The sequence below is a fragment of the Callorhinus ursinus genome, unplaced genomic scaffold (assembly GCF_003265705.2).
Source record: "Callorhinus ursinus isolate GAN/ISIS: 27379988/994484 unplaced genomic scaffold, GSC_fseal_2.0 scaffold15, whole genome shotgun sequence".
NCBI lineage: Eukaryota > Metazoa > Chordata > Mammalia > Carnivora > Otariidae > Callorhinus > Callorhinus ursinus.
The window spans coordinates 41,012,048-41,032,828 of record NW_027397077.1 but is presented as its reverse complement, the minus strand read 5'-3'; the positions used below and the strand labels follow the sequence as shown (position 1 = coordinate 41,032,828).

The 20,781-nt window shown below is 45.0% G+C and overlaps 1 protein-coding gene across 6 annotated transcripts in view; it reads left to right on the top strand.

Moving 5' to 3' along the window:
- Positions 1-20,781, top strand: part of VGLL4 (vestigial like family member 4) — a 150,157-nt gene that overhangs the window by 113,263 nt on the left and 16,113 nt on the right. The window contains exon 1 of one of the 6 annotated variants that reach the window (XM_073901660.1): positions 14,014-14,089. The exons of the other annotated variants lie outside the window; for them this stretch is intronic. Within the exon in view, the coding sequence (XP_073757761.1) occupies positions 14,076-14,089 (14 nt within the window). The 5' untranslated portion in view covers positions 14,014-14,075. Of the gene's footprint in view, positions 1-14,013; positions 14,090-20,781 lie in introns of those variants that run through there. 6 annotated transcript variants of the gene reach the window in all.

The following is a 20,781-nucleotide window of genomic DNA, read 5'->3' as shown; positions in this document are numbered from 1 at the left end:
TTTCTCCAGAACTTAGAAATTGAGAATTTCTGGACTCTTATTCCAACCCTGTATAGCCTGGGTCATTTGAACTCTTCATTAACTTTCTTGTTGATATGGTGACTCAGAGAAGTATTTTTTTGTTTGTTTCTTAAGAAAAGTGTTAAGAATATGAATGTTTTATTTAGAAATTGAAAGATACTGTGTCTCTGAGAAAGAGAGTGGATTAAGTAAGGTATGGAGGCGTGGGTGTCGGGATTCCTCTCCTGGAAATGTCAATAAGTAATTTTTTTCTACGATGCTGGTATTCAGGTGTGATCTGCTAAGGAACAGCTCTCTTTTCCTCTATCCATGACCCATATGGACTCATGGATTGCTATTTTATAGCTGTCCCTAATTTGGTGAATAAGAGCACTTTCAGCTGGTTCCTGTATCCTTGTTATGTGCCGCCTTTTTTTTCTTAAAGCACTTCTTACTTTCTGGCAAACATCCTTCTCCTCTTGTAACCAATCTGTGCCAGCCATGGAATCAACCATTTCTCCAGGGGACCCTGGTTCCTTTTAGTGGTCAATAGGATTTAGAAGCCAAAATCTGGGTGCTAAGTATTTTTATGGTGTCATTGCCTTTAGATTTGAGTTGTCTAATATCATAGACCACTAACTACGTGTGGCAGTTCAAATTTAAAATTAAAAAAAATGTAAAATTCAGTTCTTCTGTTGTACTAGCCACATTTCATACTCAGCAGACTACTTCATATTTCATACTCAGTGGCTACCGTATTGTACAGCACAGATACAGAATATTTCTACCATCACAGAAAGTTCTGTTGAATAGCACTCTTTGCTAAGAAATCATGAGTTCATATTAATACTCCCAATTCTAACCCGATTCCACAGAATTCTTCCTCATCATCCCCCACTCCATATTTGCATCTCCCTGCTTCCCAGCAGTACATTTACTTTATCGTTCACTCCTATAGTTCACATAAAATACTTTCAGAATTGCTGTGCCCATAGCACTTTGAAAAACAAACCTACCAGAAAGAGTTCAAGATTTGCTGGCAGTTCTTTTTTTGTTCCTTGCTGAGTGTGTAACAAAGTACCGGTAACTTTGTAGTCCACTACTTCCCCTGTCCCCACTTCTGTGTTGTGTTAACAAGAATGTATGGTTGGGTTCATTCATGTATCTTTGCATTCAGCGGGAGATTTTTTTCCATCTTTGTTGATTTCACTTTATTTTTTGAATATATAAAACATTAACACGCTTCTAAAAGTCAAGACTATATTAAAAAAATACTTGGAAGAGTGAGGAGTGTTACTTGCTCCCCTCTGTCTTTCTTTCCTTTTGTTCCTTCCTCTGGTAGGCTGTGATCCTTCTTGTGTTTCTTTTTGTAAAAGTAAGCAGATACATGAATGGTTTCTCAATTCCCTGTTTTTTTCTTAACACACTTTATATGTTCATTTGAGTTCTGGGGTTTTCATTCAACCATATACCATAGAAATCTCTTCATGCCACTTCCTCCTCCTTGTTTCCAGCTGCATAGCGTTCCATGGCATGCATGTGCCAGAGTTCAGTTAACCAATCCCCTCTGTCTGGATGTTTAGGTAATTTCCAGCATTTTACAATCCTGATAATGCTGCAGTAGATAAACTTGTGCATGTGTAATATCTTGTGTATTTGCAGTACTGTAAAAACTCTTGAAGGCCGACAATTGATGGAGCAAAACAGCAGGCTAAATTCATACTGGTTTTGTGACCTAGTTTGGGCTGCTTGGCTGAGAGTTCTGTGCTGAAGAGTACAGTCTGAGGTGACTTTTGGAAATGAAGCTGTTTTCAACTTTGTGTGTGAAGGTATGTGTAGGGTTTGTGTGTGTTGAAGGTTTGCCATTGAACTGCTGAGTCAGTCGCCTGTGAAAGGGAGGGAACATTTATTGAGCGCTCACTGTATGCTCATCCTGTGCTAGACACTTTAAAGATACTGTCTTACTTGACCCTCACAATAAATGTGACCCTTTAAGACGTGTGTGTGTGTGTGTGTGTTTGTGTGTGTAAGTGAGAGGTCTGTTACTTACAGAAGCAGAAATTGAAGCTCGGAGAGGATCATGTGTCCAAAGCAGTGGAGCTGGGATTAACCCTGTTGTGTGTGACACCAAAACCAAAGATCATTTGCCAGAGCTGTATTTTACCCAAGGCAGGATCCCATGCATCTTAAATATGGACATCATATATTTATGACACTTCACCAATCCAATGTCCAGTACCTGGTAGGGACTGAATAATTTCTGTGTTGAATTGAATCAGACCCACTTTCAGGAGACTGCGCCCCTCTTCCAGCCGGGGGAGGCGTCCTCTTCGATCAGGGCTATGCAGTCGTGAAGTAGCTGCCCCCGGCCTGCGATGGGGCAGAACCAGTAAGCTCACACTGGGATCAAAGCCATGGTCACTAGGCTTGTGCTCTGACCAGCTGAGTTTGCCACGGACCGAGTTAGCAGTCCACACTGAATGGGGAAGGGCTAGTGAAAGAAAACAGTGCCTCTCCTCACGGATGGCGCGCCTTTGAAATCCCGTCCTGGTGTGAAATGTGTCCAGTGCTGCTGCCTTTGATTCTGTGGCCATTCTTCTGAAGTCTTTTCTCAAGCCCAGTGTAGCCAGTTCTGCTTTCTCCTTGAGTGCATATGCAGCTTTTGGGCTCCTATGTTTCCTCTGCTGCTCCTTTTCCTCCTCCTTTGGTCTTTCCCCTCCCCTCCCCTCCCTATTCTTACTCCTTCCCCTGTGCCCCCCCACCCCCCCTTGGCCCTAGTTGCTTCACTCTTCCCTCCATTAGCATGAATAGAAAAAAGGGAGAAATAGACAAACTCAAAAACAGTCATTCTTTCCTCTTGACAGAAAAGTTGGAGGCAGCCTTTGAAATTAAGTGCTGAAATTAAGGAAACTCATTAAAAAAACAAAACAGTTTACTGATTACTGGCTAAAATGGGTTTTGGGGTTTTCCTCTGGATTTTGTTTGTATTTTGATTGTATAAATGGTACCTCAAGTGTTCTGGAGTATCTATAGTTTGTGGTGCCAAGATGCTTGGCAGCAGCATCACACTCCCTTTGGTGACTCTGTTTCTTGTATCTCTTTATTTTTTTTAAAGATTTTTTATTTATTTATTTGACAGAGACAGAGATAAGCAAGAGAGGGAACACAAGCAGGGGGAGTGGGAGAGGGAGAAGCAGGCTTCCTGCCGAGCAGGGAGCCTGATGTGGGGCTCGATCCCAGGACCCTGGGAACATGACCTGAGCTGAAGGCAGACGCTTAACGACTGAGCCACCCAGGCGCCCTTCTTGTATCTCTTTAGTATCTTTAGTTTGGATACATATGGACATGCTTTACCAAGAGACTATTCCACAAACTCCCTGAAAGTGAAGAGGGCAGTTCCTCATTTCACATTAAAAACTAGACCCAGAGGAAATTGAAGAGTTGGGGTTATTTTGGTACCTTGACCCTGCTGGCAACTGGGGCTTTGTAAGGTAAACAGTAATATGTATTTATAGACAGAGCATGTTGCAGTCCACATAAGCCTTAGAGAGAGGCACACTTCATCACCGAGAATGGTAACAGCTCAGGATCTGCAGCAGCCACAGAATCCCGAGAGCCTTTGCATCGGGGCTTATTAATAACAGTGATGATTGATTCTTTATTATGTACCAAGCACTGTGCTGAGTACCTCATGGGCATGATCTCAGCCCATCCTCACATCCCCACGATGTGTATACTGTGATTATCCCTCACTTACAGATGGTAAAACTGAAGCCCAGAGAGGTTCTACAGTACTTGGTCAGGGTCACACAGCTAGCTAGTAGGTCACGGGGCCAGGAATCAAAACCCAGCCTGCCTGATCCCAGAGCCAGTGCTCTTGGCGAGCATGTTACGTTTACATTAATAGTGCAGGTATCCAGCTGCTATTGATACAGGACCTTAAACGCCTTTTAGTTTTGGACAATCTTCTATTTAAGCACTCTCAAAACGCTACTGATGATGCTTTGGAGATGAGAGGTGGAGACTTCATTTTAGCAGTAACCAGGGTGGGGGCATAAAGTGATGAAGAGCTGTCAGTAATAAGAACGCTCTTCAAGCAAACCCTCCCAGAGCAGTGATGGTCCCTTCAGAGATGGCTAAAGAAGAGCTGCCATTCAGCTTCCCTGGAAGAGGCTTGAAATGGTGTGTCTCTGCAGGCAAGAGCCCTATAGGAACAAACAGGCATGTATGTTTGTCTGTTTGTTCGTTTATGCCCAGAAAAGTGCTTTTTAAAGTATTTTAATTCTTGGGGGTGCCTGGGTGGTTCAGTCGGTTAAGCTTCTGCCTTCGGCTCCAGTTATAATCTCAGGGTCCTGGGATTGAGCCCCTCTTCGGGCTCTCTGCTCAGCAAGGAGTCTGCTTCTCCCTCTGCCCCCCCACTTGTGTTCTCTCTCGCTCGCTCTGCTTTCTCTCAAATAAATAAAAAATCTTTTTTAAAAAATTGTCTTAATTCTTGTTTAAAAGTTCTAACCCAATTTTAAGTTAGTGGCACAGGCCGATAGTAACCTTACTCTAACAGATGCACACTGGAGCAGTTTAAAATTTGGTTTAAGTATATAGAGACACATTTTTTTTTCCTTTCCAGATTTCATAAATCAGATGCTCTTGAAATAGAATCCCTCAAACTATGTGCTCTCTCTTCTCTCCCCCATCCTTCTTGGCATCATCCAAACTTGGGGCATTTTAGCCTTGAAATTCTGTATTTTTCTGTACTTCTACACACAATCTTCTGGGTACCCCAAAAAGTGTTCTGGGGGATTCAGGAGGATATTTTGTAGTCTTAATTTTAGTTATCCTAAATAACTGAGATAATGTTAAATTAGGATTTTTAAAAAATCTCTCCCCTCCATGTGCAGCAAATATGTGTATTTACTTAAAAAAAAAAAGGTAAATGAGAAGGGAGCCTGGGTCTTTAATAATGTTTGGCGCTTGGGAAGTATAATCTACGAATGGGTTAGTGTGAGACTGTGGCCCTAACACGGCGGTCGGCATTGCGGGCCGGCCTCCTCAGGGATGGACGCGACGCTGCTCTTCTGTGGCGACTTCTGCTCCCCTGTGATGCTAAAGGCGCGTCTGTGTGTTCCATGCAAGTGTTTGCTAATGAAGTGTGGTACCTTTAAATAAAGGTCACAGGCCTGACCTGTGTTGTGTGGGTTGCTTGTTTGTCAGGCTAGAGGCATTTTCTCATTTTCACAGTTCAGCCGAAAACAAAGACCTCCTTATCCGAGCAGGGAGCTGTGCTCCTAAGAGCTGACATCAGCCTTTTCCCAGCAGGCATCACTTCTGCCTTAAGAGTCTTTGCAGAAAGCTGGAAAGGGAGATACCCATCCTGCTACTGGTATTTTTCTGGCCAAATAACACTCACAGTAAAGAAATGCCAGGAGTCCAAGGAGCAGAATCCACAGGACTGTCATCGTTTGTCGGGTCTGCTCTGGGGACCTCTGCGGGGCTTATCTTTGTCGACAAGTACATGAAAGTGGGACAAAAACCTTGAAAATGGAGGACTTCTTTTTTCCTAGAGAGGAATTAAAGAACATTCGGGATATATCAGAAAACTGCCATTAGCATGTATAAAGTCACTTTTTAAAATGGCACGTTAAAATTGAAAAAAAGGACTATTTTTACTTACAGTGTAAGAGGCATTTGTTCAAAAGTTGAGGAACCAAAACAACACAGCATTTGGCTGTTTCTCCCTCCTACCCTGGTCTCTGGGCTCTGAAGCTATTTTGGAGTGCTGTTGTCTTGAAGAGGCTTCTGCCCAGGAACACAATGGCAGCTATTTTTACATATAGTTAGAGGATTAATCTTGAGGTGGCTTTATGACTGTTGCAGTACAAAGCCAGTCTGTCCTGCAAGTATAGAAAGTGCTGCCACTTGAGTAGATTGGACCAGGGACCAGGAAGAGGAATGCTAAGAAACATTGCCTGTGTGTGAGTGCTGATGGTTCTTTTATTTTCCTCTAGGATCTCGCTTGTAAATCCATCATTTGCCAGTGCTACATGCACCTGGAACATAGCGAGGTAGTTTACAAGCCCAGTGTTCTGTGTCTGGCGTAGTTTTTATTTGATAAGTGCCAGTGCCCGGTCTCGATCTTCTTTGCTAAATACCTGGGTAAACCAACCCTCCCCACCCCTCCTCCATTTTGGAATTTCTTCACAAATTTGTCTCCAAAGCATAATTAGAGAACTTAATGTTGCAGAAGTGTTCTGAGTCTGGCAGTAGCTAGAAACCTTGCCAGACAAGAGATCTGAATTCTCGATCCAAGCCTTCATAGCCCTGACAGAGGCAAAATGTACTGCAGAATAGAAGGAAACTGATATGGGGCGCCTGGATGGCTCAGTTGGTTGGGCATTGGACTCTTGGTTTCAGCTCAGGTCATGATCTCAGGTGCGTGAGGTCGAGCCTCTGTGCTCAGTGGGGAGTCTGCTGGCGATTCCCTCCGCCCCCCCCCCCCACACCACATACTCTTTCTCTCTCTCAAATAAATAAATCTTAAAAAAAAAAAAGAAGGAAACCAACTTCACTACTGTGCTCTCCTCAAAATTATCCTTCCTCTTGCCTTCCCTTCCTTGAAGAAATCTAAGAAGCACAACTAATGGATCCACATAGAAACCAGCTTCAGAAACTGGGTGAAGGTCAAGTAGAAGAAACAAACCAGCTCTCACTAGGTCAGGTCACTCTAGAAGCAACTCTGAGAACTGAAATCTCTTTGCTTCCCTAAATTTGTCTCTGGCATTGAACCCATCAAGGAATGGTTATGGGGTTTTCTAACTCATCAGGAGTAATTTACTCAGCTGCATGTGGTCACTGAAGTCCTGCTCCTCATGGATTCAAGGCACCATTGCCCATAGATTGTCTCAGAATGCTCTTGCCTGCAGATGCTCTAAGGAAAAAAGTGTTTCCTGGCTTAAGTTTGGGAAGTACCTAACCGGATCTTGCAGGTCTGCTCACGCATGGTAGCACATAGCAGGCTTTGAGAAGTCCGATGTATGGAAACACTGTTTAGCCCAGGACTGATCATGTAAGTAGCCATGGAATCTTCATCCCTTTTTCATGAGACCTTCCAGGAATATTCTGGGAGATTCTTCCAGGAATATTTTGAATACAAAATATTCAAAATTTTATTATAAATTTTCTGATTCACAAAGGTCTGGTGCTGCTGTACTGTTGTAGCAGCTGTTGTAATGAAATGATTGTGTCATTCCTGGATTTGGGACTCCTGGGTGCCATCTTTTGTGTCTGGGGCTCTTGGGGAAGTTCCGTGAGTCCAGAGAAGTTGAGGAAGGCTGAGATCCTATCCTCCCTTGACGTTATGTCTCTCATCTTCCATCCTTAGCTCTCTCCCCCTCTCTGAGCTCTTTCTAGAGAGCATATTATCTCTACTTCCATATCCACTTCCCAGTCCAGTACTGTCATCTCTGCCAACAATTTTATATATTTTTAAAGATTTACTTATTTATTTTAAGAGAGAAAGTGAGCAAGCAAGCCTGAGTGGGGGGGAGGGGCAGAGGGAGAAGGAGAGAAGCATACTTTCCATTGAGCTGATGGGGGGCTCAGTCTCACGACCCTGAGATCATGACCTGAGCTGAAATCAAGAGTCGGATGCTTAACCGACTGAGTCACCCAGGTGCCCCTCTGCCAACAATTTTAATGAAACTTATCTCCCTCATTCACTGGTGACCTACTCATCACCAGATCTAGAAGGAAACCTGCCATTCCTTATCTTATTACACTTCCTCTTCCTTGTAAGTCTCTTCCCCCTTGGTTTCCATGGCCCCTTTCTTGCTTTCTTTGGTTCCCCTCCTACTTCTGTGCCCACTTCACTCAGGATCTTTCAAAGACTTGACATTATTCCCATTCTGTAGAGTTCTGTCCTTGTCACTGTACAGACACTTCTGAGGAAGCCACATGCCAACTCATGGCTTGGATTACCACTCCAGGTGGAGGATTCCCAAATCTTCATGTCTAGCCGAGTGCTACCCTTCATACCCGCAGAGCCATGTGCCTTTGAGATACTGTGTGTGCTCCTCGAGTCAGTGCTGCTTTGCTGGAATTGATTTTAGTAGCTCCTTTCTTCTTCTTCCAGTCTGTCCCCCATCTTTATGATGGGGCAGCTGTCTTTCCACTCATCCCTGAAGTCGCCTTCTCCCTCCTCCCACTTTGTCCCCCGTATCGAACCCATTGGCATGCCCTGCTAAATATTGTCCATGTCGGTACTGGCCCTGGCCATAGTTTAGACCCCCATTCCATGACAGTGCCCTTTTTACTGTTCTCGGCACTTCAGAAGGTTTCTGACATCTTACTGTCTTCCTCCAGTCTTCCATGGCTCCCAGTCAGCTCCAGGAGGTACCACACAGACCTCTGTCTGCAGGAGCTTCTGCCCATGTGCTCCCACTTGCTGAAGTGAGCCCATGTGCCTTCACCCCTTCCTGATACACTTTTCTCACCTCCTTCTCTTGGCAAATGGTGATTCCTTCTGCTTTGAGATGAACGCATCTTTGTATAAAATATAACACTTTGCTGTAATTGTGTGCCCGTCTGTCTGTCCCTCTCCCCAGACTGCAGGTCCTTTCAGGGCAGGAGCTGAATCTTACTCATGTCTGTCGCACTAACACCCAGCACCATGCCCAACACCTGGTAGGTGCTAAGTAAGTGTTTGATCGAAAAACAAGTCACTGTGAGAGTACTGTCGGAACTCTCTTCCCTTTGGGAGAGATTTTTGAGAATAGCTTTTAGATATGTAATAAACCCCGTGTGGCACCACTTACTGTGCTTCCGTGCTTTCCTTGGAGCCTTGATGTTTGGTTCAGGGAGCATGCTGGAACAGAGAGAACCCCACCATCACTACCTCCACTGCCTTCCTTTCCCTGTCTGTCCCTTGCTCCCCCAAGACGGGAAAACACAAACCCCTAGTACCTGGGCAAATGCACAGTTTACAATCTGAATCACTAGCCCTGCTTGTGATGCTCGTTTTGGATCAAATGATCTTTTCCTGATGTTGACGCTGAGTAATAAGCCTTCAGAGTTTATTGTATGAATGAAATGTGTTTTTTTCCCCACTGCTCTATTTATATTTCTTCTTATGCATCGTGCTCTGATGCCAGTGTGTACATGATGTAAGGTATATGGAAATGAGAAATTCACTTCAGCTGGGCGCACCTCACAGTTCAGAGGGATGGCCAGACATTTCTTCGGGGGTGGAAGTCAACCCAAAGAGTAGATCTGTTCCTACTAGAAAAGCAAACAAATATGTGCCCAAGTGTTCACTACTTTTGGTGTTTTTTTCAAATCTACCTGAAAAGAAACTTCTCAAAGCCAAAGTGTTTATTGGCTATTCTAATAGGTTCGTTGTGTTTATTTTATTTGTGTGTGATAGCTTTGGGCTGGCATCACTAACAGCCCTAGTTCCCTGTGTGTTGGTTTTGAGTGATCCTGCATCATTTTGCGTTAGGCGTTTAGCTTTAGAGCAAGTTAGAGCAGCTGATGGAAGCAGCACCGTCTAGGAGCTAAGGGTGAAACATGGATAACGCTGGGGGAAGGAGACCTCGTTGAAAGAGGCTGATGGCTGCACAGTGCCGTAGTCAGCAGGTAATCTTGGTTTGGAGGACATGGCAAAGTTTATTGGGGTGGGGGTGGTGGTTCTGGCTCCTTTTTGACAAGATAAAATCCAAGTTCTTTAGGGTGACTTTCAGGGGATTTTGGTGATCTGTCTCAAACTCCCTTTTCCCACTTCTGTAGATGGCCTTCTTGGATTGTCAGTCATTGAACTCTTCCTTAACTGTGGTTAAAATTTAAAAGAATTTATTTAAATTCCTGCTATTATATACCTTTAGACAAGCTACACAGTGTGGGAAGCAGCTTTTTGACAATTCAGGGTGGTCAGTTTGGATTGTCCAAGCTGCCTCACGATTTCCATTTTGAGGCTAATATTTGAAACTAACATTTTCATTGCCCATAGCATCTTAATGTGTATGGCATGACCTCTCCATCACCCTGTTCCTCCCCATATCCCTGTGTCAGCTCTTCTATAAGACTGTGTGACATCCCACTTCGCCTACACTTGGTTAGATCATTCTAGACGTACCATCCAAATTTGGTGATAATCTGACCTGTCATCCTTCTCTCCCTCCACCGTCCCCTGCCTCAATTTTTTATTTTGGAAAAAGTTCAGATCTGCAGAAACATTGAACAACTAGTTCAGTGAGTACCCATCACTTAGCTTCACCAGTTGTTAATATTTTGCCAAATTTGCTTTCCCTTGTATCTATGTTTTCACAATGATATGATCTAATATACTAATATATTCATATTCAGTGATGTCCGTTATAGATGTTTTCTCTTTAATTGAGGATTCAGTTACACAACATACTTTGCATTTGATATCGACTAGATTTTTCCCATTTTGTGGAAGGGTGGGTGGTGATGGCATTCTGGTGGCTAAAGGAAAGGGGACCTGGACAGGGACAAGTGCCAGCGCCCTGGGAGGTCTCCCTTGGGACACCAGTGGGACCCCTGGCAGGGAGTTGGTTTGTCTGTGAACCTTGGGAGGGGTGGCATTGTACATGATACATAAAGGCAGTATTCAGGCTCTGTGTGTGGTTGTTATGTGGTGGGAAGTGAGAGCTCAGAATCTTGGGACGAGGGAAAGGGAGAGAAGTCATGGTGAGGAGGAGGCAAAGGATCTGGGACACAAGACAGCTGAGATTTATGGAACAAATTAAAAATTTTCATGCCTGCTCTAAGATAGCTTAACTCACCTTTTCATAGATTTTTTTTTAAGGTTTTATTTATTTATTTGACAGAGAGACAGTGAGAGAGGGAATGCGAGCAGGGGGAGTGGGAGAGGGAGAAGCAGGCTCCCCGCTCAGCAGGGAGCCCGATGTGGGGCTCGATCCCAGGACCCAGGGACCATGACCTGAGCCGAAGGCAGATGCCTAACGACTGAGCCACCCAGGCGCCCCAACCTTTTCATAGATTTTTATTACTAATGCCCCAAAGGCTCATTTCTATTTCTAGCCTGTAACTCCAACAGTTTTACTTAAAACAAAACAAAAAACAACAGTACCTTCACTTATTCCTGGCAAAGATGGAACATTCTCTGTTCCTTTTCTTCCCAAACCTACAAAACTCAAACAAAACCTCAGTAGATTGCTTTCCCAAAAGGTCCCCAATTTCTTACTGAAAAAGAATTCATTTGAAGCTCGGGTGAAGTCTTTTGACTGAAAACTGGTGCTGTGGGGGGTGGGGAGGTGGGGTGGGGAGGTGGGGTGGGGGGGCGAGTCTTCTAATTTTCAGCAGCACGTGTGGTGTCTTATAAAAACAGTCTCAGAATTTTTAACACTTGATGTCAGTAACTCTTCAATGGCGCTGAGATTGGGTTCGGATATACGTGTAGGACCTGGAAAGGGGACTGAGTGGCAAGACCTGGAGCTGTTGGCCATGGTGCCTCCCGGCCAAGCATCTTGCCGCGGTCCTGGGAGAGGGCAGGCGCGCTCCGGGCTTGGCAGCAGCCGGGGACGGCTCACAGGAGTACGGCGCTCCCTCTACCTCCTGCTGCTGAGGTCGTGGGGCTGCCTCATTTTTGTCCTTTTCCAGGATTGGTTGTTTGACTCTTCTTTCATTTCCAAGAAATGTAGTACAGTATCTTTCCAGTAAATTCCCCCCTTTTTTTCCTTCAACTAGCTAGCCTTGTTTTATGTTGCTTGTCACCAAAAGAACTTGTTGACAAATGCAGATATTATTTGGGTTGTTTGCAGTGTTTCACTGTTATTTGCAAAACTTCTGGGATGATGTGTGTATATCCATCCTTGTTTATATGTCATATTTCCCATTTTTTCTAGAAGTGGGATTTCTGGGTCCGAGGGCACCCTTTGCTACTTGGGTGCATTCTGCCAGCTTGGTCTCTGGTAGGCCCTCTGATTTACATTCCCTCTAGTAACTGTATGCATGTGCCTGTCTCCCTGCATCATCACAAAGTGACTGTTACCATGTATTTGATTTTTGCAAGATTCATAGGGGCATCAGTGGAGTAACCTGCCTTTTTTTCCATCTCTGCTCCTAGGGAACTTGAATGATCTTTTCATGTGCTTACTGGCCATTTGGATTTCTTCTTTTTGACTTTGTATCTTTCACTCTTTTTTAAGTAGGGCATTCATTTTTCTCTTACTGTGTTACAACTTTTCGTGTCAAGGATCTTTCATCAGATATGTTAGGAAAATAACCCGTTTTCCTAGTTTGCCATTTGCTTTTCAGCATTACTGTTCTTTTGAAATACAGATTTTTTTTTAAAATTTGGAAGTGGTTGAATCATTCAATCTTTTCTTTAATGGAAGAGTCGTCTAAAGTGTTCTGGGAGGGACTGAAATGTGTTGGTGAGTACCGTGTAACACATCTGCTGTGTTTTGATGGTAGGATAATTGTATCTACTTAATACACGTTTGCTGTGGGATGGAGAAAAGCCTATTGTTTGTGCATTACTTCATTAGTTCATTTTATCCGGCATTTCCCAAGTGCCTCTTTGTTGGTGGCATGGGGGATGTGGGTGTGCAGGGAAGGAGTCAGCCCTGGTCAGGGGAGGGGACTTAGCTGTGCCTGGTGTGCAGGACAGAGCCCTGGGAGGAGCGGTCATCGCCTTCCTTTCCTGACTTGTCTGCTTTGTCCTTCCCTTTCCCCCGAGGACATCTTTTGCTATCGCACTTTTGCTATGAGCACTGTGCGTGGCCAGAGTGCTTTCGGTGTTTGTTTTAATAGCCTCTTAGTGGGCACCATAAGTAAGCTCTGAAATCAAAAGTTTAGATTCTGTTTTTATTTAACCATTTTACCAGATGTTTCCTGTGGTTTGACAGATGTACCATTTACTCGAAAGTTGCACTCCTGAGATTCTGAATGTTATGGACACTGTTGCTATAGACAATGATTCTGTCAGGGCAGGATTTGGAAGACAACTTTCGAATCATTTTTGGGTTGAAGATGTGTTTTTCCCTAGAACAGAAATGCTTATCGTCATAATCTGCTTTTACCTTCTCTGTTAGCATTCTGATCTGTGGTTTATGAATGACCACAACCTATTGATTAGAGTTTATTCCAGTCAACACCATTGTGCCTCGGGGGTGGGGAGGATTCCCATTCTGAAAGCAGTTCGGGTACATCCGGGTTTTGTTTGCAAAACTCACCTGGGTGACGGGGCGGGGTGGGGGGGGGGACTCAGGTGGTGGGCAGGAGAAGATTTAAATTGGGTTGAAAATCTGGCTTGATGCCCTGCCTTGATGGGCCACTTGATGCTGGGGTGCGGTTGATTGAGAAACCTGCAGATGTGGAAGTTTTTTGCACCCACCGAAAGCCCGTCAAGACAAAGCAAGGACTGTGGTGGTACCTTTGCCTTCCTGGTGCCCACAGTCCGCAGTTCTCTGCAGCCCGAGTCCTAATAGAAAAGAGCCTCTCATCCAGGATTCTCCTGGTGGGAGGAAAGCAGAGGAAGTTGCTTCCTACAAGACACAAGTGAGACTAGTTGAGGCTGCAGTGGAGGAAAAACGAGGATTTTTGACATTCCTTCACTGAGGGGCCAGATGCGAGGGTGCCGCGGAGCCGCATGCGTGGCTCCGTCAGAGCTGGCTCGCTTCTCCAGCAACCTTCCTCTCCTGTGTTTTGTTTAGCCTTATTTAGAGTTTTATAAAAAAGCCTTATGTTATGGAAGATGGAGAAACAAAGAAAGAGGAAATCGCATGCTGTAATTCTGACAGCAGATCTATTTGCGCACAAAATGGAACTGTAATGATGCATGTAACATTTTGGCAAGACACTGTGTGTAAATAAACCCTCCCAGGAGTTACCAATCTATCCCAGGACCCGCAGGAAACTTTGCTTGCAGTGCGGGGGCAGGCAGGCCCCCTTACCTTGCAGCTCTCCTCGCTGACGGGGACTCTTATTCTGACAGGCGTTCTGCCTACCCACTTTTGTGCCTGGGCCTGCTTGCCAAGTTTGTGAGGCCCAAGGCTTTCTTGTGGGAGGACGCTGGGCTGTCTTCATGCTCTTTGGCAATGATTAAAGTGAGGTTAGTACCAAAAACCCTTTCATTTTATTCCCTTATCCTTGCTTTTTCAAACCAGATGGCAACCCTGTATTTTCAGCTGTAATTAATTTAAACTATGAGGCAGCGAGTACTGGGAGAGGTAGAGTTGACTTTGCTCAGAAGGGACAGCAGTGGTGTTCCTGCCCAGCCCTCTCTCCTCACCAGATGGCACTGTGTCCCAGTCAGAGCCATGTCCCTCCCCCACCCCACCCCCCCCACCGCGCTGCTCCGGAGAGGGGCCTGGCCGCAGGGAGAGGGCTGTCCACGGGGCTGCCGCCCTGGCCCCCGATGACACGTGTGAGCTGGAAGGGTTAACGCACACTCGTAATTGTAGCCTTAGTGGACTGGAAGTAACTGGGCTTCAGGTGATGGCTGACATGTTCTTGCCAGGCCGGGCTATCATGTGACCGCCTCAAGACAATGGCGCATAGTTTGAGTGGCTGCTGATTCAGGGAGTACTGGGTGCTTTTTCTTCCTACTCATTTCAGCTGGCAGGATCGCCTCCAAAAGGGGGTATGTTTTAGGTTTAACATTTATTCTTAAAGAAAATTACAAGGGAAATAAAAGCCCTTGGCCACAATTGCAGTCTGGAGGTTTTGACCTCAGCTACTTGACCACTTCCCTCCGTGGAAATTTTACTTGAGTCCCCTCTCTGTGAGTTGGATCAATTAGTGATGGAGAGATCCTTCACATTTAATAGAAAATGAGTGCTTTTGTTTAATCTCTCAGTAACTTGTCAGATAACTCCACGGAGCGGCCTCCCACCCCCCACCCTCCCCGCCCCTCCTTGCTCTGAATCGAAGCTCAGGTTAAAACGGAGTGAGGTGACTGCCTACCTGAGGGCTGGGGCCCTCACCTGCCCGCACAGGTAGGCGCACGGGGTTTTAGTTTCATCACTGGAGAAACACATTTTCTGGGAGTACAGAAGAGTTGCAGACTGAACAAGATCTGTTCACGATAATATATGTGCAAAACACTTTGTAAAACAGTACGCTAATGTTCTACAAGTGGTAGTTATTACTATTATTAACATTAGCCATCCTTGGATGACTCGAAGTAATTTTTAAAGGCCCATAGTGAGAAATGAGAACCACAAATATGTAGTTTGTGAGTATCCAAAATGCTCACTGGTGATTACAGCATCGACTCCCATCCCTGTGTGTGCCTGAGTTTGCTGAATTTCGTGAGCTGGGTGATGGATGTTCTTTGTTTACTTAATTTTATTTAAAATATTTACATTATTCATGAGCATTTCTCTCATGGACCACTTGGACCGTGGTTACCAAGACTTGAATTTTTGTTGTTGTTGTGGGCCAGAACCATCCTTTTGGAAACCTTTTATTTTTCTCTAGTAGAGAGGGACAAACATGTAGATGATTTATCAAAACTTGTAAGGACTAAAAATTTAATATAGAATTACCATATGATCCAGCAAGTCCACTTTACTTGTATGTGCCCCAAAGAATTGAAAGCAGAGACTCAAATTATTATTTGCCTACCCATGTTCATAGCAGCATTATTCAAAATAGCCAGCAGGTGGAAACAACCCAAATGTCCATCACTGGATGAACAGATAAAATATGTATGCGCATAATGGAATATCATTCAGCCTTAAAAAAGGGGACAGTTCTGACACACACTACAACACAGACGAACCTTGAAGACATTTGCCACGTGAAATGTGCTAGTCACAAAAGGACAAATAGTGAATGATTCCATTTATGCAAGGAGTCAAATTCATAGGGAAAGTAGGGTGGTGGTTGTCAGGTGAAGGGGAGGGGAATGGGGAGTTTGTGTTTAATGGAGACAGAGTTTCAGTTTGGGAAGATGAAAATATTCTGGAGGTGGATGGTGCTGATGGTTGCACAACAATGTGAATATGCCACTCAGTGGCATACTTAAAAATGACTAAAATGGTGAATTTTATGTATATTTTACCACAGTAAAAAAATAATCTTCTAAAAACTAATGATTAACTTCAGTTCACTTGAATAAACAATAATGACTCTATTATGTGTTCCATACTCAGCTGGGATGAGCGGTATATAAGGAGGAGGTAAACGGTTTGGAAGACAGCCGAAGTCCAGCTCCCTGGAGATATGATATTCGGTGCCTAATACTAGAGAGTCACAGTGTGATGACTCTTGGGGGGGGTGATGATTGTAATTTAAAGGGTAAAGTTAGGATTAATGATTACCATTTGGTTTTGTACTCCCCAAGAAAAGGAGAGGGTTTATGTCATCGGGGTATTAGGGAATGGTGGTCCTCTGGATTCTCCAAAGGTGTTCTAGTCTCTAGTCTCATCAACTCAAGAGTTTGGGGAAAATGCCACCTCATTGTTGAACAGAATCACCAGGTTCCCTGAGGTTCCTCCCCCCACCCCCCAGTTTTTTTTTCCAGGTTTCAGGTTTGGGATATGGACATGATTTTAGTAGCCAGGGAATGGCTTTTAGATGTTCATGATGTTACAATAGAACCAAGTGGACAGCTTAATTAGTTCTGAAGTCCATGAAGTTTGCAAATGAGGATTATTTGTAAGGAAATGCAACTTTATAACTCAGAGATAAATGAAATAGGCCATCTGTGGGTTTTTTTTGTTTGTTTTTAGTCCTTTGGGAACTCTGCTTTAAGAATAGAGATTGATGTGTGATTTGCCTATCAATTGTAATAGCCTTTTCCAAGCACCTGTGGGTCCTCAAAATAATCATTAATTCACATCTTGTTCCTATCATGTAGTCTGTGTTAAAAAAAAAAGGGGGCCAACTTTTTCTCTAGTCTTTGAAAGATGGGGTTCAGCCTAGACTGTCTGGATGCTCAGAGGGAATTAATGCACTAAACGCCTAGCATTAATGCACTACATAATTTACTCTCAGAGAAAAGGTCTTTGAGGTTCTTTGCTACTACTGTTTTAAAGAATATTGGGCAGATCCCTCATTATATTTTATTAGATGAATATTTAATCACTTTACATACACCATACTTAAATTTTCAAACTTTTTAGTCTAGTTATATGACAATTTAACTCAATAATTTAGACAGAAGTTTCTGATGTCAGGGCAGGTGGGTGGTTTTGAGAGGAAAAACTGGCCAATTTTTGTTTGGTGTTGAATAAATATACTGAATTAGAGGTTATCCTCTCATATCAAGAAGTCAGGAAATCATTTGGAACTGGTTGCCACCAGCGTCAGGTGCAGGAAGGTGACTGTGTGGGTGTGCATAGGGGAGGAGGGAGCTGCGGCAAACCCGTAGCACAGGCAGGACATTGGCCCGTGTATCTCCGATGTGCGCGCACATGTGATGCAAATATGGCTGGTAATTCATCTGTAATCCTTGCCAAGGTGGGGTCACACAGATAGCCAAGTTAAAATAAAAAGAGTAGGAGGCACTTAGAAGACCACACACTTACTCAGTGACCCAGGTGCTGAAATAACTGTTGGCATCTTGGGTAATGCTGTTAAAAGTGTAGTTCTAGATGACTGACAGTGTTGAAATCATCCTGATTTGGAGTGTTCTATTCTGTTGACCTTAGTTCTTACTTACTAGACCTTATGTCCTGATGTTTGGTTCAGAATTATACTACCACAAGTTGAAGGGAGTTATCTTTTCCCGTGTGCTCTGCGTTAGATCGTATCTGGAGTATTATCTTTAGTTCTGGGCACCACACTTACAGATGAATGTTCATTTGTAGGGCATGTGGAGGTGGGTGTCAGGATGGTAAGGGGTCCAGTCCAGTATAATTCGGAGCAATTCTGTGGTGAAGAGAAATCTGGGTATGGCAGGACTGACACAGCAGTTTTCCAGGAGTTAGAAGAGGAAATAGACTTCATTGAGTTTTTCGAAACGCTTCCCAAAGGTTTGGACCTTTGACCAAAGAATCATACTGGAAAGCAGATTTCATTCATTGTGAGGAAGAGCCTTTCATTGAAGCTCTTCAGTCGTAGAGTGAAATGCCTGAAGAGGAGGTAAGTGCCCATCCTCAGAAGTGTTTAAGAAGTAGCTGCCCCTCAGTTATGGAATGAATGAGTCACGGGGGTGGAAGGCACAGCACAGGGAACCTAGTGGCACTCTAATAGGGATGTGTGAGGAAGAACATATAGACGTGTGGGATCACCATGTGGTACACCTGAAACTAATGTAACATTGTGCATCAACTATACTTCAGTTAAAATAAAAAGTAGCCTTATGGCCATCTTAGGGATGCTCTGATTCCTCACTCTCTCCTTTATTCCCGGCCGTTTTACCATGAAGCTTCCTTCCTTTGAGCAGGACAAAACATCCAGTCTTTTTGCTAAATGGCTTTATAATGTTTTCCAACGATTTGCAGCGAAATGCAGAGTAAACACTAAGAGTAAGGCTTCTGAAGAACTTGAGTGGGGTTATGAAGGATGGCTCGGTACCAGCCCAGAAGAATGGAAGCAGGAATAACGATTGAAGGTGTTTTCAGACCAGTCTTTTCCGGGGGTTTTGCGATGGCTGCAGTGGGCTCTCCAGGTCCCCCTGTGTCAGTGCTGCTTGGGTCACCAGCTTCGTGAGCTCCTCTGCCTTGTTCAGGCCAGTTAGTGCTGGTTTTTCCTAAGAATTCATGTGCTCTTTGGTTGGTTCATTTGGAAGTTAGTCACTGTGAGCCAGGCACCGGTCTAGACACCGACTGGTGAAGTCTTCTGAGCAGCGTGCTGTGCGTGGAAGTCACTTTCCCGAGTTTGTTTCATCCTAGGTGTGTCTCGAGGGACCTTTCTTCTCTCTGGGTCTCAGACCAGTGGATAGCTAAGCAAGGCGGGGGGGGTGCTTCCATCCTCCACCTTCCTGAGGAGGGTGTGTAAAGCAGCAGGTCACACACCACTTTTCTAGCACAAGGAAGGTATGCCTGTGGATCTTAGAATCAGACTGGGGCAGGGGGGTGGGTAGGGGAAGCAGCAGGGATAGCTGAGCTCTGGGTTGACCCAGCAAAGCCGGCACTGGCATTCGACAGTTCTCGGTGGGCAGGTCCCTTTGCTCCCCCTCATTCGCCCGTCCGGCCCCAGCTGACCCAAGCATTCCCTAAATGAGGACAGCAGAGCAGAATAACACCATATTGATGCTGCTGTTGTTGTGAAGGGAGGTAGATGGTCTTTTCTAGGCTTTTGTCCACCTCAGACATTTTAGCTCAGTTACAGAAGGGACGACATAATGTTTTCCATCCCATCTCTGGTACAAGGACTCTGCTTAATGACAAAAATATGATAGTGGTTGTATTTTTTAAATATCTTTCATCGAGAGACTACATAATGACAAACGCTCCTACCAGTTTAGTAGCAGTAGGAATTTTTTTTTTTTAAGATTTTATGTATTTATTTGACAGAGAGAGAGAGTGAGAGAGTGAACACAAGCAGGGGGAGTGGGAGAGGGAGAAGCAGGCTTCCCGCGGAGCAGGGAGCCCGAGGCGGGGCTCGGTCCCAGGACCCTGGCTCATGACCTGAGCTGAAGGCAGATGCTTAACGACTGAGCCACCCAGGCATCCCAGCAGTAGGAATTTTAAATTAATTTATATTTTATGAGTCTCAGGCACACCTCCATTCACATGAAAACTCCGCGAGTGTGCACTTGTGGGCCGTGTGATCTGTCCGCGGGGTGAGCGGCGCTTGCTGTGCGCGTGGACCCTGGGGCCCCTGCCCACAGGTGGAGGCCCGCTGCCTTGGTGGCGGTCATTGGCAACCGTGGTGTGGTGGGGGAGGGCTGGATGAGATGCTCTACAAGTCATGTTGTCAGGTTGACCTCTTTTCTCAAACGTTAGTTTTTCCTCGTGTCTCAGCTGATGATGGAAAACATGTGCAGAAGGGTCTGGTCAAAGAAAACCAATGCCTTATTTACATGGGGTTGAGCTATTTGGAAACTGGCTTGAGTCTCCCAGCGAGAGCTTTGCCCCACCCACCGGCGCTGCTGGGAGTCTTGCCTCCTATGGGTGACAGTTCTGGAAAGTTTTTCCTTTGTGCAGGCGGTTGGCTCTGTGAATGCTGGAGTGGGAGACGGGGAAGGGGGCCTGTCTACTCTTCCTTTACACACTGCTCTGGCATACCTCGTTGCCTTGCTTCTTGGCCCACCATGAGGAGCAGGGTGACGAACAGTGGCGGTGGCTTCTCCAGGAGTGACCCTGTCGTCGCTGACCCAGGAATGCACACGGCCGAGCAGCCTGAGACGACTTGGGCCAGGCCTGTCACGGGGCCCTGCTCCGTCATATCCTAGAGCTGTGTTTATGCTGAATGAAGATCCTGAGTCACCAAGAAAGGAAAGAAGTCGTGGGATGTTTCAGACAGGTTCCTTTTTTTTTTTTTTTTAAGATTTTATTTATTTGACAGAGAGAGACAGCGAGAGAGGGAACACAAGCAGGGGGAGTGGGAGAGGGAGAAGCAGGCTTGCCACTGAGCAGGGAGCCCGATGCGGGGCTCGATCCCAGGACCCCGGGACCATGACCTGAGCCGAAGGCAGACGTTTAATGACTGAGCCACCCAGGCGCCCCTGAGACAGGTTTCTAACTAAAATAGTTGAAAAATGTATTCTCTCCTAAGGCTTTACATTTCAATTTTATCTTGAGGCTTTACTTAAGTGGTTGTGCTGGGTACGCGCAACCCTGTGGCTCCAGGTGACGTCAGTCAGGTTTCCTGGCTGCCCTGGGGTTCCTTGTGTGTGTGTGCAGATCT